Raw genomic sequence first — 14,837 nt, 5'->3', positions numbered from 1 at the left:
ATGGGCAGGACAAAAGCACTGCTGGTGCCCAAGATGACACCGCTGGCCTTCCCACCATTGGGTGCCACGCTGGAGGAGACCTCCATGACACGTCCTCCTGTGCACAAACCCTTCACATGGTGATGTTTTTTTATGACCTTTTTACATCATTGAAAAAACAGAAAGTTTTGTACCACTGACCCAAGTAGATAACGACCAGGCACTGTCAGCTCACCTGGCTGATTGACCCTGCCTTGGAAACCCCCCAGTCCAATGACAGTTCTATGATTCACTACAGATATATCTCACCCCAAAACATGAACATGCTGAAACATCCAATCATGTTCTGGCACGCATGCAAAAAAAAGCCCATGGCAACAAAGACGACAGCTTGCCAATGGCAGCTGCTGCACGCACACACAAAATTAAACTATATTCTTCTGAAAAGGGATATTATTATGGCATTTGTTTCCCCTTACCCATCACCCTCACCCATTCCCTCATGAAATAAGGGGAAAATATCAACATATATCACACATTAGGAGAGAAGGACAGAGAAAGAGGGAGGTAGGCACTGCCCTTGGCAGGAGCATTATGGAGGGTGCAGATTTTAGCAGTGAATCCAACTGGATGGATCAGAGCTGAATGCATGGAGCTGCCCTAAAATACTGGCTCACCTCAAAGTGTTGTGTTGGGAATGCAGGTATGACATTCAGGCTTTACACTGCAAGGAGTGCAGGGAGGCCCAATGATGCTAAATTTCAGCAAGTTTGGTTGAGCTGGCCCTTGGCTATAACACAAACCTGCAAATGCATGCATATACATTAACGTCTGATGATACTCATCTTCGCCTCCTCTCCCCAGCATGGCCCTGCCTGATGCCTGCCATGCTGTTACGCAATGCACAAGATAGCCGTCTCCTCACTTGTGAAGATAAATGTCATATTGGACCTCTGACATCATGTATTCTCCAAGTAATTATTTTTGATATCATAAGAGTTATGCAGGGTGCACAATAAAATTAAAAAGTAGAAAGCAAGGTTAATAAGATTATCATGTTGGTATAATAGGTAATGCATTTTGCAGTATATCCTAAATCTGCCCTCTCAAAACATAATTAAATAACTGTGATTTATATTTTAAAGGAACGCAGACATGCAGCGTATCCTCCTGCCCACATATGCTAATTGCTTTCAGCCCCAAAATCACACAGTTGTTTGCAGCTTTTTAATCCTCATGTGTAAATAACCCGATCCGGGTCCAAGTTATGAACAATGAAGTCCAGGAAACTTTCAGAATAGCATGTCATTAAACCCATCTCGATTTTATCTCGCTCATCTGACGGCACGGATGTGCTCCGAAGCCTGCGGGGATGCGGGAATGTTGAGCTGGACACGGGGGGCCTGGAGGAGTGCGGCACCCAAGAGGAGCTCACGGATGGACGACCTCGGGACCCCCTGGCCTCACCGCAGGGCCTGCATGCCATCAGGGCAGCATCAGCTCCACGCTTGGCTATGGGCGCTCTTCCCAAACACGACGGAGCGAGTGAGTTGCCCGCCTACCGCCTTCCAGAGGCACAAGCATTCAGAACGAACCCAGCAATAAAAAGAGCCAATAATTGGTGATTTTTTCCTCAAAATGGAAGATTTCCATAAGCTCCTCAGTGAGCAGGCCAGCCCCAGCCAACCTTCCACATCATGTGGGCAAAGCCAGACCGACAGAAACACAGCGAGCCGCTCCATTCTCCATTTTGCACTCACATGCCCGAAGCTGGCATACAAAATGGAGGGCCCCGCACACTCTGTGGGCACAGGCCTACCTCATGGTGGCCATGTAGTCCTGCCAGGCTTCCAGCAGGGCTGAGCTCACCCAGACAGCACATCCCTGGGCACCAGCACGGAGCACAGAAACACTTCTCCAGAATGTGTAAATATCTCTTCCAGTGGGACTACGCTGCCATGAGGGACCCACCGGGGCACAGAATGCTCCTCCACAAAAAGTGGCTCGGACAAAGCTCCCCTGTTCATCGTGGGTATGGAGCTGTCTTTTTGGTGGCTACCATTAACCAACAATAACCACAGATGTAACGGATGAAGAGAAGAACGCCGCAAGGACGGAAAAAAAACAAACCGACACAGCCTTACCAACAGCTCTTCTCTACCCAGAGTCCTCACCACCGTGAGGAAACACGCAGGGTCGGCCGCTGTTAGGAAGCTAAAATAATTTGCCCTGAATTTACAGCCTGTAATTCAATCTGCGGCTCAAGCTCCTGCCCGCACCAGGCTGAACAGTGCGGGGGCAGCACCGGGCGAGGATGGCTCAGGAGCAGCAGCCACAGCAAGGATGGTCCCCGAGAGCCCCGGGGCAGTGCTCTGGGTGCGCGGCCCTTGGAGCAGGGCTGGGACTGGGGGCTGTGTTGGGGGTGCTGCTGGGGCTGGGACACCACGGGGAAAGCACCGAGGGGAGGGAGAGCGAGGCAAGGGATGCCCTTTCCTTTACATGCGAATGGAGAGAAAGACTGAAAATACAGAATCATAATAATAAATAGCGGGTTTTATGAACAATTAGGATTCCACTGTCTCTTTCAAGGGTTTGAAAAGCTGACATGATGTTTTGGGTTCTCCAGATTCAGCTTTGAGGCCTCAACCAAGAGAAACATTCAGCCCCGCTGTGTACAGCAGTGACCACAACAAAGATTGTGGTTTCTCCCACACTCGCCTTAAATAGATCTAAATTAATGCTATTCATCATTGGGTGGAAAAGAAGGGAAATATAAAAGCGCAGTCGCTTGTAGACAAGCCAGCAGCGTTGGGTAAGGCTCTCACCAGCGCACAAAGCTCACTGCTCTCCAGCCAAGGCCAGCTCCGGCCCCACACCTCCGGGCAGGAAGGCACGGAAACGGCAGCCTGCCCCATCACCTGGAAAACATCCTGAGCAATCGCACACGCCTTCACCCAGTGTTTATTTGTTGTTGCTGTTGTTGTTGTTGGAGAAAGGGGAAAGCTAAACCACATGACTGAACTCCTGCCAGGCCTTTGGGACGGAGCAGGCCGTCCCGAGTGCCGCACCACTTAGTGTCTGCATTATCACAGATACTCACCGGCTCGGTTACAGCAGAGCAGGGAGTGCAGTTGTCCCGACCTAAATCCTGCTCCTGTCACCTCCCGCTCCACAAAGCTGCCCGCCCCATGCCCCGAAACAGAAAGCACCAATAGATGGAGGTATCTTTCTGTGCCACGCAGGGTGTGGGATTGCTGTGCAGCCACTGTTTGGGTGCCGGGGCTGTGTCCTCAGCCACTTCCACATAGGGCACACACACAGTTTTACAGCACTGCTGCCATACAGGGACCTTTCAACTAAAGTAATGCTAAATCTGCCTCCTCCTGTTTTTCCTCGAGGGCAGAAATACCATGAGATGGCTTCATTTCACTTTTTTTCTTTGAATGTATACATGGTGCTGAATGTCCAAAACTGATGGAAATGAAAATCCATGCAGTGAGTCCCCACATCTCCCCCGGCCGTGCACAGGGAGCCCAGCACACCGCGGCACCGGCTGCAAGGCTGGCTGAGCAGTTTGGTAAGAGTCAATGCAATAAGCCCCGTGTTCTGCAGAAAGGCATAGGGACCATTAACATCACAAACAAAACTTTAAAGAATGATTTTGATGCACGCTGGAACAGCCGTGTATTGGAATTAGGTTTTCAAAAGCCTTCTATGTGGAGGAAATGTCACGGATGCTTTAAAAGTCTTCAGATACACGTAAAAACGACATGTCTATTACATATTATCTTCACAGAACAAACACCATTTGAAATGTGCCTCTTTTTAACTACCATTATGGGCTGTCTAAAGAGCATTTTGGTTGAAACTTGGGAGGAAAGGGAAAAAAAAAAAAAAAAAAAAAAAACCAACCACTGATCTTACACCTGCTCTTTAGCAGTGGGAAGTGGGTTCTCAATCTGTTAACATGACCATCTGGCCAATCTGCATATCACGGCGATCTGGATTACTGTACGGAGGAATGACAATAACGTAGCCAAAACAAAAGTAAAATGCATCAAATACTAACAGTAGCGCAGCCCTTTTGATTTTAAATTAAATAATAAACGTGGTATCACAGCAAAGCGAGGAAGTCGTCTAAATAATTAAAAATGAGCCTTTGCTACGGCATAATTAAGTAAACAATATGGTGCGCGTCCTATAGGAGCCAGCAATACTTTGCACAGCCGAACGCCAGACTTTTGCAGAGCTGGAGATGCTGCGGCAGCTCTTTCCGTGATGCACGGCATTGTCAGAGCACCTCTCACACCGCCGCACCGCCGGCCGGCCACGGCTATTAGTGGGATTAATGCAGCAACAATCAATAACAATTGTACTAAAAGATCACGGTGCAAAGCGGGATGCACCTCTCGGACTTGGAGCTAAGCGATACCTCCGCAACATTTCGGCTACTTTGCTTTATTTGCTGGGCTTTGCCTTATTCTGACACCACCTTCCTGCGGTGCTCCAAGTAGAAATGTTACAAATCTGCCAAAGGGAACCAAAAATGGGTCTGCCTAAAGTTCAAGGTCATGTGCCATGCACTGCTGCCCGGGCAATGGCCACAGACTGCATTTAGACCCTCAATATTCCTGTTGCAGAAATAACGCTGACTTCTTGCATCTTCTCTGGCTCTTATTTTAAATGTTAAGAGAAGCGGAAAAAAAAAAAACACTGCTCATTTAAATAAAAAGCCAAGCCATCCCCAGCTTTTCCTTAAATTTCACATTTTCAAATGTCCTTCCAAAAGACTGAAAGCCTTTCTCCCCCAGAGCTACCTGGCTAGAACAACTTGCCTGGGACGGGAACGGCGGCCTTCCAAAAAAGCCAGAATCGGGCATCTCAGCGTCGCTCTCCAGCCCGTCATCCAGCCATCCAGCCCTGCCCACTGCCAAAGCCTGCAGAACTGGGACCTTGCACAAAATTTAACTACTTTCATGGCGAGCCTTTCCTCCAATCTGATCACATTAGCAGAAGGAACTCCAAAGCAGTAAAAAACTCCTGAAAGTTCTCGGTTGAGTGCCTACTAATGAACAAAGGTTAACTTTATCTAAAAGGTCAAATGCCTGGTGGCTAAGGTTGTGACCTTAACAACTTAAATTGTGACCTTGCCACGTGCCTAGTATATTGCAGATTCTGATACAGATCATCTGGTAAAGGACTGGCCATAAATTAGCTTTACTGTTCGACTCCCACAAAGAAAACGGTTTGCCACAATGGTTTCCAACTTGTCATTTGATACAAGCGCAGAATAAGGGAAAACTAAAAAGCAAACCCAAGTTTAGGGTATGGAAATGCCACCTGCTTTTAGTTAAGCAGATTAGAAACTGCAAACTGAGAGCAATACTCTAAATTTCAATACATTTCTGGTCAACCTCTAATTCACAGAACACCGATCTTCCTTTCCTCTCCCCTCCTATTTTTTAACGAAAATGACATGTCGTTTGTGTATTTGCATATTTTTGTTTTCTCTTTCTAGCCAGTTCTTAAAGGGAATAATTGATTTCAGTAGCTTTGTGAGAAGCACTATTTAAATCTGAGCACATGTGTTCCCTTACAGATGATAGTGCCTACTGAAGAAAAAGCGTGGATTCAAAGCAGTAATTATGGTACATGTTTAGAAGGAAAGGGACATCTCACTGCAGAAGCCATCTCGAATAAGGCATCTTGGAAGGGAACGCTCCCTCAAAAAAGAGAAGAGTTAAAAAAAAAAAAGAAAAGAGAGAAGAAAAAGCAGTATGGGTGAAAAGGTCACAATGGTTTTGGCACATATCTCCAAGCACGTTTCAGAGTCTGTGCCTCCTGCCAATACTGGCAACTTCTCAAAACTTTTAAGGAGGTAAAAACATTGTTTAGTGTTTACAAATCTTCTGTACTATAGCAGATGCTTGTCAAATCCGCTATATGTAAGTTGACCGGCCTACCTAATATCTGTGCTGGCGCCTTCCTCCCCAGAGCTACCCGGTCCATACATTGCTGGAGGCGGCCTTGATGGAGCTACAGACAAAGGACCCTTAATATTTTCCTTTTGTACCGTTCCTGTTGCGCACATGGCACAAGCTGCCATTACTGCGGGTCTGCGGGAACCAATGGCTGGCAACTTGGCCAATGTTCAGGTGCAACAAAGACTGCTGGGATACCTCGGAGGGGGAAAAAAAAAAGAGAGGAAAAAAGGGGAAAAAAAGGTAGTCCACAGATGATGCTTCCAGCACACCTCTGTGCAGGGACACAGGGGACGCCCGCCCCGCAATACATTCTAAGTATTGCTTTGTCCCCGTGGCGGTGCGGCAGCAAACCTGCAGCACAACGAGCACAGCGCACTGCAGCCGGAACCACGGTGCGGTGTGCAGCCACTGCTCGCTGCAGAGAGACCCTGCAAATCCACAGCACCCACGTCCCGAGCCCTGCACCAATGTTCTACAGCAAGCAGCTCCAACAATGGGTGCAGCCACTGCCCATTAACGATGAGCGCAGGAATACATCAGTTTGCTATCAAGGGTAGTGTTTGCCAGCGGCACGCTGATAAGATGTTATATCCCTAATCACAATATTGAACTTTTACGGTGTCTCTCTCCTGGCTGCTGCAGCAGGAAGAGAACCTCTGGCCCCTCACAGTGCCAACGCCTGGATTTCCCCTTTTCTCCCCGTCCTGTGTCCCTGTGATCCTTCCCACAGGCTGAACCCAGCCGCTGCTTTCTGCTGGCAACCCTACCCGTGTGCAGAAGGCCACTCTGCCTTTAGGAAATGCAATAGGGACCGGTATTTAGCATCCTAAAAAAACCCTAAAAGCCCAGGGCAGTGCCCTGGTCCCATTCTCCCCACAGTTCAAAGCAGCTGGTAATCCCCGCTCTGTGCTACATAACAAAGCACAGAGCAAATACAGCCTTTGGGCAGCAGGAAGGTGAGTGTGGTTTGATCATGCTGCAGGGCTGGGTGCTGGCTGTGCGGATGGCATGAGGAAGGCCGCACCAGCTCCCAGTGCTGCAACATGCCATGTGTTCCTATATATATATATATACAGGGTCTGCATAGGTATGATCCCACACTCCTGCTGCCCTCCCTGCCTGCCCAGCCTCTCATCTTGCAGGCCAGTCTGAAGCCAGACCAACCCGCACGTCCCATATCCACCCAACACACGTCCTCTATACATCCCGTATTGGACAACCAGGGCCCAGCACTGCACTTGCTCACATTTTTCTGCAGCACAATCGCCCATCAGAGACACAATACCATGTTGTTTTCCACCCCAGCCCTCTGCTCAACCTCTTGCACACTGAGGCAACCCCAGACAGTTGGGGACCCCTGTGTTTTCCATTTCATCACAGATTAAAACATTTCAGCCCTCCCCAGGTACAATATTATTCAATGAAGAATTTGTTTCAAGAACTGTCCAGATATTTTGTGCATAGACTGTGATGTTTTAAGGCTGTCTTTTTTTTAAAAAAAAAAAAGGTTTGGTCTCATTTTCCCAATTTTTTACCCAAAATGAGAACGTCACATCTGTTATCTGCACCTTCCAGCTGCCGACTGAGGCTCCTCTCCCCTTCCCATCTCTCCAGGTGAGGAAGCCTGGCAGCCCTGACCTTGGGTATCCCAACCCTCTCCAACAGCTTCATGCGTAACAAATACAAAGTTAATTTTAGAGGTAAAACAACTTAAAAAAAAAAAAAAATTGACAATTCTCCCCACGTTCCCTCCACCGCAGAATAAAAATAGAGAAATAAAAGAAGCCTGGATAACACTTGAGCAAAGTGCCCCAAACACCAAACTGCCGTTAACCCCGGGAAAACAAGAGCTGTGCTTTCACCCCAAAGCCCGGTGAAAAAAGGCAGATTTGGGACTGCACTCCCTCCCGCCCGCACCAAACCCGCCAGGACGCAGACGCGCGAGGTGGAGAAGTGGTATAGAAAGGCACTTACCTGCGGCGTGCACAAAGTATGCCAAATATAAATCGAGTTCCTTAACAGAAACTCCTATATGGTGGGGCTGTACGCACAGCCCGGGATTAGAGCACTGTGGGGACTTTACAAGGCGCTCGCCATCAGTACTTTCGAGCGGAATACCTTTAAATAAAATCACCATCACCAGGTCCAGCCTCCACACCTTGTCGGCCTGGCGCAGGCAGTCGATGCGGCGCATCTTGCCCTTCTGGTCGGGGTTGGACAGGACGCAGCACGGCGGCTTCTTGCCGGTGACGGTGAGCACAAAATCCTCCCGGCACTCGGGCCTGATGTCCTTGCGCAGCTTGGCCAGGAGGCGCGAGGCCCATTTCTGCTTGACCTCGGGCTTCTCGCTCAGCAGCTCGTCCTTGACGGCCCGCTCCTCCTCCTTGGACATCCTCTTCTCGTGCTTCTTGAAGTACTTGCGCTTGCGGGCCTGCAGGTTGAACCAGGTGTAGGCGAAGGCCCGGACATGGGGCAGCAGCGCCTCGATGAAGGGGTGAAATTCATCCTGAAAAAGTCACAGAGAAGCGTCGGTGTCACGCAAAGCGCAGCAAGGCCCGAAGAGAGCCGAGCGGCCCCAACCCCCCGAAAGGCGCAGTGGGGCCGGGATTGGGTCCCCAGCCCTGGTTTGGTGGAGAAAAGGGTGGAAGGAGTTAAAGGCACGGGGCCGGCTGGGTGCGGGGACTCGGCCGCTCGCAGCGCCTATCTCCCTCTGCTCCTTCCCTGACCCCGCTGCTTGCGGCGTCGCCAGCATGTGCCCGCCAATTTGGCAAATTCGGAACGCTTGGATGCCAATCCCTGTTTGTGTGGGGAAGTCTGAAGTATAGCGAAACTTTCCCAAAGATACACTTGGAAATGGCAGCACGCCGTGCAGTAACGCGCCGACAGAACCGTGCGCGCAGACACGGCCGCAGTGCTCTGCTTGGAGGATGAAGCGCTGCGGCTGCCCAGCTGAAAGCTTAGAAAACACTAAATGCTATTTAAAAAAAATAAAAAAATAAAAAAATGAGGATTGCAGTCCATTAAAAAAAATAAAATTAAAATTTTAATGTGACAATGCGGCATGTTAGAATTCCAAATACTAAAAGGAGACTCAAAAAACTGAAAAATGCAGTGACAGAAAACCTTGGCACGACTCATGCAAAGGCACCAATAATTATTATCTTTTTTATCGTGTTGGGCTGGATTTTCAGACAATCAGAAAGAAACTCCAGACTTGGAAAGTTAGTTTTGCCATCCAGAGACACTGTTCTGTGCAAGGATGTGCTACGTATCCCCCTGTGCCCAGGCACAACATAAGCACAATTACAGTTCTGTTGACCACAGAAAAATGCGAGAAGGACCCCTTTACTTTTGTAGAAATAAATACAGATTTAGATACATATCTATTATGCAGATATAGATCAATATCCTCAAAAAGCATCACATAAATCAGCAGAGGGATCAACCCAGGCTGTGCCATGCTGGGGCCACACTCTCAGTTCCTACACCAAATGAATGAGCACAGCGCACGTCACAGCACCCGCGGGCTGATCCCACTGCTGCACAGCCCGGTCCCATTGCCTGTAGGGCCCAGTCCCACCACACGTAGGGCCTCATCCCACTGCCTGCAGGGCCTGATCCTAAGGCTGCAGGGCCCGATCCCGCTGCTGGAGGGCCGGGTGCCTCCAGCCTTCAGGTTGGGCCCTGCGGGGATGCACAGCAGCTGCTGCACACAGGAGAGCCGCTGTCCCGTCCCGCAGGGCAGAGCTGGGGGTTCACATTAGTTAACTTTTGAGTAATGAAATGATTGCACGGAGCGTGTTTCCAACCCAAATCATTTCGGGTTGTAAATGCCATTGTAAAAACAGAAATCTCACATCCTTCTGATAACACTATTTGAAGTTACATTTCTTTTCAAATAATGACGAGAAGTTGAGCACTCAGTAGCAGAAATAACCATCAGTGGACGCTGCCCTAACTCAGGAGCTCCTACTGACTTCCCTTAAGGTTCCCCCGCACTGATTCTGACGGCCCTTACGCTGTAAATACTTCAATCCATAGCGGAGTCACAGTGGTCATTTTTACTTTGAGCACAGAACATACTGAGCCATGCACCCAGCGCGCTGCCACGCAGGAACCACCGGACGATGGATGAGCATTAACACCAAAGCAGGTAAAATAAAACAAATCACTCTGATGATTGACACATTCCTTTTTTTCCCCCCCTTTTTTCCCTCCCCTCCTGTACTGGATGGAGGAGATCATAGTTTCAAATTTCAGTAAAGTTTGGGGGGGGGGAAGGAAAGAGAAAAAAAAAAAGATTGTCAAGAGTTTGCAGTCGGCAGATTCACAAAGTGGACGAAGGCACACGCGGAGCTGCTCTCTCTCCCCTACGAGGGAGGGAAGGAGATGGACCGCAGCTCCCTGCGAGCTGCCAAAACCCCAAAGCTCGCTCCTGCTCCTCCTGCCCCTCTTAGGGGGGAAAAGGCCTTTGTGGGGTGCAGGTTGTACACACACAGAGCGCTGCTGGACCGCGGGGAGCAGTGCTGCAAGCAGAGCGCTCGCTGAGCACATCTTGGTGGGGCTGAAATATTGCAACTTTTCTGCTTTCTGCAGCGCTTTGTCCTGACGGATCTCATGTGCTCGGGACTTTTTTGGCTCGACGCTGGAAGCCATCCAAGAGCGAGCTGCTGTAACCTGCGCTGCAGCCCGTTCCTACAACGGGAACCTGAGCAGGGAGGGAGCGGCAACACAGGAAAAAATATATATCTATAAAAAAAACCAACAAGCACTTGAAAAGAACCGGGGAAAAAAAAAAAACAACAAAAAAAAGGCGGTGTGAAGGCAGGGGCTGGAGGCAGCGGGAGGTGAGCGGCCGTGCCAGGCTCCGGGTGCTGCTCAAAATGGTGCACGGCGAGAAGAGGTTAATGGCTCGCACAGCGACCCGAAGCCCCGGCACGGCACAGCCTGCAGCTCGGCCGGCACCGCGGCATGGAGAGCACAGCGCAGGGATTGCGGGGTGGGAGGGGAGCGGGTCTGCACAGCACATTATTGAACTGGGGGGTATTATTATAGCAAAAAAAAAAAAAAAAAAGTTTTGGAAGTGTGTCAGTGCAAACGTGCTAACAGATGTGCAGGGCTGCCCGCAGCCCGGCTGCAGAAAGGGTTTAAGGAGCAAAAAGGAGAGGGGCTCTGCCTGTCCCCAGAATCACCCAAAGGGAAACTTTCAGAGCGTGTGAGCAGGACGGATGCTGAGCCCTCGGGCTGCACGCAGGCAGCCGTGCGGGAGGAAAGTTGTGCTGCACGGTGCCCAAAGTTGGCGGCTGCGGCCCTCGGCCCTGAGCAGCACTGCTCGGAGAGGGCAAAAGGTGCAGCCAGAGCCCCAGCTCTGCCTGGAAACAAGGTAACCTACAGGAGCCCTGAGAAATACAGTATCTCTGTGGATCCTCTCGAAATTAAGCTGGCCGCAGCAACCCTTGTGAATATTTTTACAATCCGTTTGCTTGTAAACCTATTGGGAGATGGGCATATGTTCCCCAGCCGCTTCTGAGATCCTCTGCAGACACGGACAGCACTGGGGCTTTCCTGACAGATGACTAAAAACCTGGTGCCATCCAGGTACAGCGCCGGGACCAACGCGCTGCAACTCTGATTTCTGTGTCTGCCTTTCCAAACCACTTTCCCTTTAAATCTGAACCAAAACTTCATCCAAATGAAAAAAAGACGCTCACACACAAAAAAACTCCCTTCCCAAACTCCCATCAATAAATGCTCCCATCGATCCTGGAAGGAAAAATAGGAATCCTGGAGGGAAAAACAGCCAAGCCATGGGGAAGGGCTACCCCTCTCCTGTCGGGAATGACAGGGAGCACCCAATGGGGCTGCGGAGGGAAGGAGCTCCTCGGGAGGCCTCTCGCCCTCGCCTCAGTTTTTCCAAGTGTGCAACAAGAATGCAAGATTTTTAATACGAAAAAAAAAAATAGAAATAAGAAAAAAGAAAAAAAAAAAGAATAATAAAGTAATGGGGGATCAGGACGGAGAGCCCCGTCCCGTGGGTTGGGGTTACATGTCCCCGTGGCACAGCCAGGCCCTGCCAGCCCCGCACGTGGGGCGACGCGCTGTGCCCCGCGGCAGCCGGGGCCGTGGGTGCCAGGTCGGGCTGCTGTGTGCGGGGCAGCCCTGAGCCCCGGCCCTGCGGCTGCAGGCACTGGGGGCCGGGGGGGCCCCGCAAAGGGAAGGGGATAAAGTTTGGCGTCTCCCGCCCTCTCGCTGCGTTTTGTCGCCTTTTCTCGCTGGAAAGCTCCCGGAGAGGCTTTCTTGCCGGCAAAAAAAAAAAAAAAAAAAAAAAAAAAAAAAAAAAAAAAAATTATAAAAAAAAAATTAAAAAAAAAAAAAAAAAAAAAAAAAAAAAAAAGGAAATAAAATAAAATTCAAATTAAATTAATAAGAATAATGGAGTCAAAATCTCCTGCAGGAGGAAATAATCTGGGGTAGGAGCCCGCCACAAAGCGTTTCCTCGTTAAACCATTATATCCTGCTAATTGGAGGTGTGCAATTTAGCGTCCTGCAGCAGTGCGCGGGGTGGGGGGGCGGGGGGGGCTCTGCGCGGCCGCGCAACCCCGGGGGCACCGCGGGCTGAACCCCCCCCGGCCCGAGCCGCCCCGTCCCGCACACGCGAGGGGCGCAAAAGTTGCGCGGGCGGCGCTCCGCGGGCGGGGAGCGGGACACGGCACGAGTCGGGGCGACCCCCGCGCGAAGACGGCGCACCCTGCGCTGAATAGCGGGGGAACGCGGCGGGGAGAGCGCGGGGAGAGAGCGGGGAGAGAGCGGGCGGAGAGCGGCGGGACGGCGGGGATCCCCCTCCCCCCGAAGCCCCGCGGTGCGGTGCGGGGACGGAGCGGAGCGGAGCGGGGAGCGGCGGCGGCGCCGCATCGATCGCGGATGACCAAGCACCCGGCGGGGCGCGGCGTGCGGGGGGCGTCCCGCAGCCCCTCGGCTCTTAATTACGGCGTTAATAAGTAGGCGCCATTAGCCATGTGCCGACACAAATGGCCGTGCGGGAAAAGGGGGGAGAGGGGAAAAGCAACAAAGTTGAAGTTTCGGCGAAGCGGCCGCGTTCGTGCCCCGGCCCCGGCCCCGCAGCGCGGCCCCATCGCGCCCCGCGGCCGCTTACCTGCGTGAGACAGAGCGGAGAATACATGACTGCTGCGGGGGGCTGCGGGCGGAGGTGTGCGTGTGCGGGAGAGAGGAGAGAGAGGGGGAGAGGGGGGGAGAGAGGGAGAGAGAGGAAAAAAAAAGAGAGAGAGAGAGGAGAGGAGGGGGAGCCCCGAGCCTGCTTCTTGCTTTCACATTTCCAACTCTGCCAAACTGCAGCCAGCGCGGAGCCGCTCCATGAGCTGAACTTTAACCCCGCCTCGACTTTCCCGCACTACGCGCTCGGCATGCCTGCCCCGCGCGCCGTTAAAGGCATAGCGCCCAACGCGCCGCGCTGCGCTGCGCTGCGCCGCGCTGCGCGCCCGCTCCGCGCCCGCTCCGCTGTGCACCGCCCGCGGGGGCGGGGAGGGGCGGGGAGGGGGATGCGGCGCTACCGCCTCCCTCCGCCCCGCAGCGCGCGGCGCAAAGTTTGGCTGCGGGAGAGAGAAGGGAGGGTGGGGGGGGGGATGGATGGATGGATGGATGGATGGATGGATGGATGGATGGATGGATGGATGGATGGATGGATGGATGGATGGGGGCAGCGGGAGCGGCGCGGCCGTCGGAACTTTGCCGGCGCGCTGGCACTTGTCGTGCGGTGCTTAGTGCGCTTTGAAAATAAGAATGAAAATCAGAATAGAAAGAAGGATAAAAATAATAACCGGGGGGGGGGGGGGAGGTTGGAGCATCGCGAACATAATTCCGGCTCAATTCCCGGCTCGTAACACCGCTCCGTAGAGGAGAAGCGCCTCCCTGCCCGCCCCGCATTGTTTTGGCAGCGGCAGCCTTTGGGGTTTTTGGGGTTTGGCCGCGCTCCAGCCCGCGCGCGGGGAGCCCCGTCCGTGTGTCCGTGTGTCCGTCCGTCCCGTGGGAACGGCGTTTTCCCACCGCCGTCGCCCCGACGGCAAAGGGCGCAGCGGGGACGGCGCTGAGCTCTGCGCTCCCCGGACTGAAAATACCGTGTGGGGCAGCGCGCAGCGCTCCTTTCCGCCCCCGCGGCTGCTCCCCGAGCCCCGCTGCCCCGCGCAGGGAACTTTTGGGGCCGTGGGGCGGCCCTTTGCGCCCTCTAGGTCTGCGGGTGCGACCGAGCGCTCCGCGCAAAGCGCTCCGCAGCCGCGCAGAGCAACGCGAAGAAGGCGGGGATGGGGATGGGGAGGGGGGGGGATAAAGCGATTAACGCCGCCGCCAGGAGGGGTTTCCTCAGCGCTGCGCGGGTGGCAGCGCAACTTGGTGCTCTTTTTTTCTTTTTTCCCCACTCAGCTATTTCCTAAATCGCAACATTTCTTCTTTTCTTTGCTTTTTTTTTGGGGGGGGGGGGGGAATAGCACTTTTCTTTCTCTCTTTTTCTTTTTTCGTCAATATTTTGGGTCTCATCGCGGAGGTTTCCGCCGCTCCGTCCCCAACTTTGTCGGAAAAGGAAAAAAAAATAAATAAAATAAAATAAATCCCAGTTTAAAAAAAAAAAAAAAAAAGCCTTTAAAAAAAAAAAAAAGTGCGCCCCTCCCCCCCGGGGGAGTTCAAACGTCGCAACACCCACCCCCAGCGCTGATTGGTCAACGGGGAGATACGTCACCCCGCCTCTACGCTCCCATTGGTCGGCACTGCGGTCCGTCCCTGCGCGCCTTTGTGCGCGGCCGCGGCTGTTCCAGCAGGCGCGCACGGAGCGGGCGCGCACGTACGGGCGGCGCTCGGGGGTGGGGG

General features: G+C 52.2%; 1 protein-coding gene across 16 annotated transcripts in view; it reads right to left on the bottom strand.

Moving 5' to 3' along the window:
• Positions 1-13,481, bottom strand: part of NFIA (nuclear factor I A) — a 237,751-nt gene extending 224,270 nt beyond the window's left edge. For 5 of the 16 annotated variants that reach the window (XM_015870742.2, XM_015870732.2, XM_015870737.2 and 2 more), the window contains exons 1-2: positions 13,117-13,478; positions 7,938-8,469 (exon numbers count right to left, since the gene is read on the bottom strand). In XM_015870742.2, the coding sequence (XP_015726228.1) occupies positions 7,938-8,469; positions 13,117-13,143 (559 nt within the window). In that variant the 5' untranslated portion in view covers positions 13,144-13,478. Of the gene's footprint in view, positions 1-7,937; positions 8,470-13,116 lie in introns of all 16 variants that reach the window. The other 11 variants (XM_015870731.2, XM_015870734.2, XM_015870741.2 and 8 more) reach the window with 5 other exon arrangements.
• Positions 13,482-14,837: the final 1,356 nt, after the last annotated feature.

This window comes from Coturnix japonica, chromosome 8 (assembly GCF_001577835.2).
Source record: "Coturnix japonica isolate 7356 chromosome 8, Coturnix japonica 2.1, whole genome shotgun sequence".
Classification (NCBI taxonomy): Eukaryota; Metazoa; Chordata; class Aves; order Galliformes; family Phasianidae; genus Coturnix; species Coturnix japonica.
This window is presented reverse-complemented; position numbering and strand designations above follow the sequence as displayed.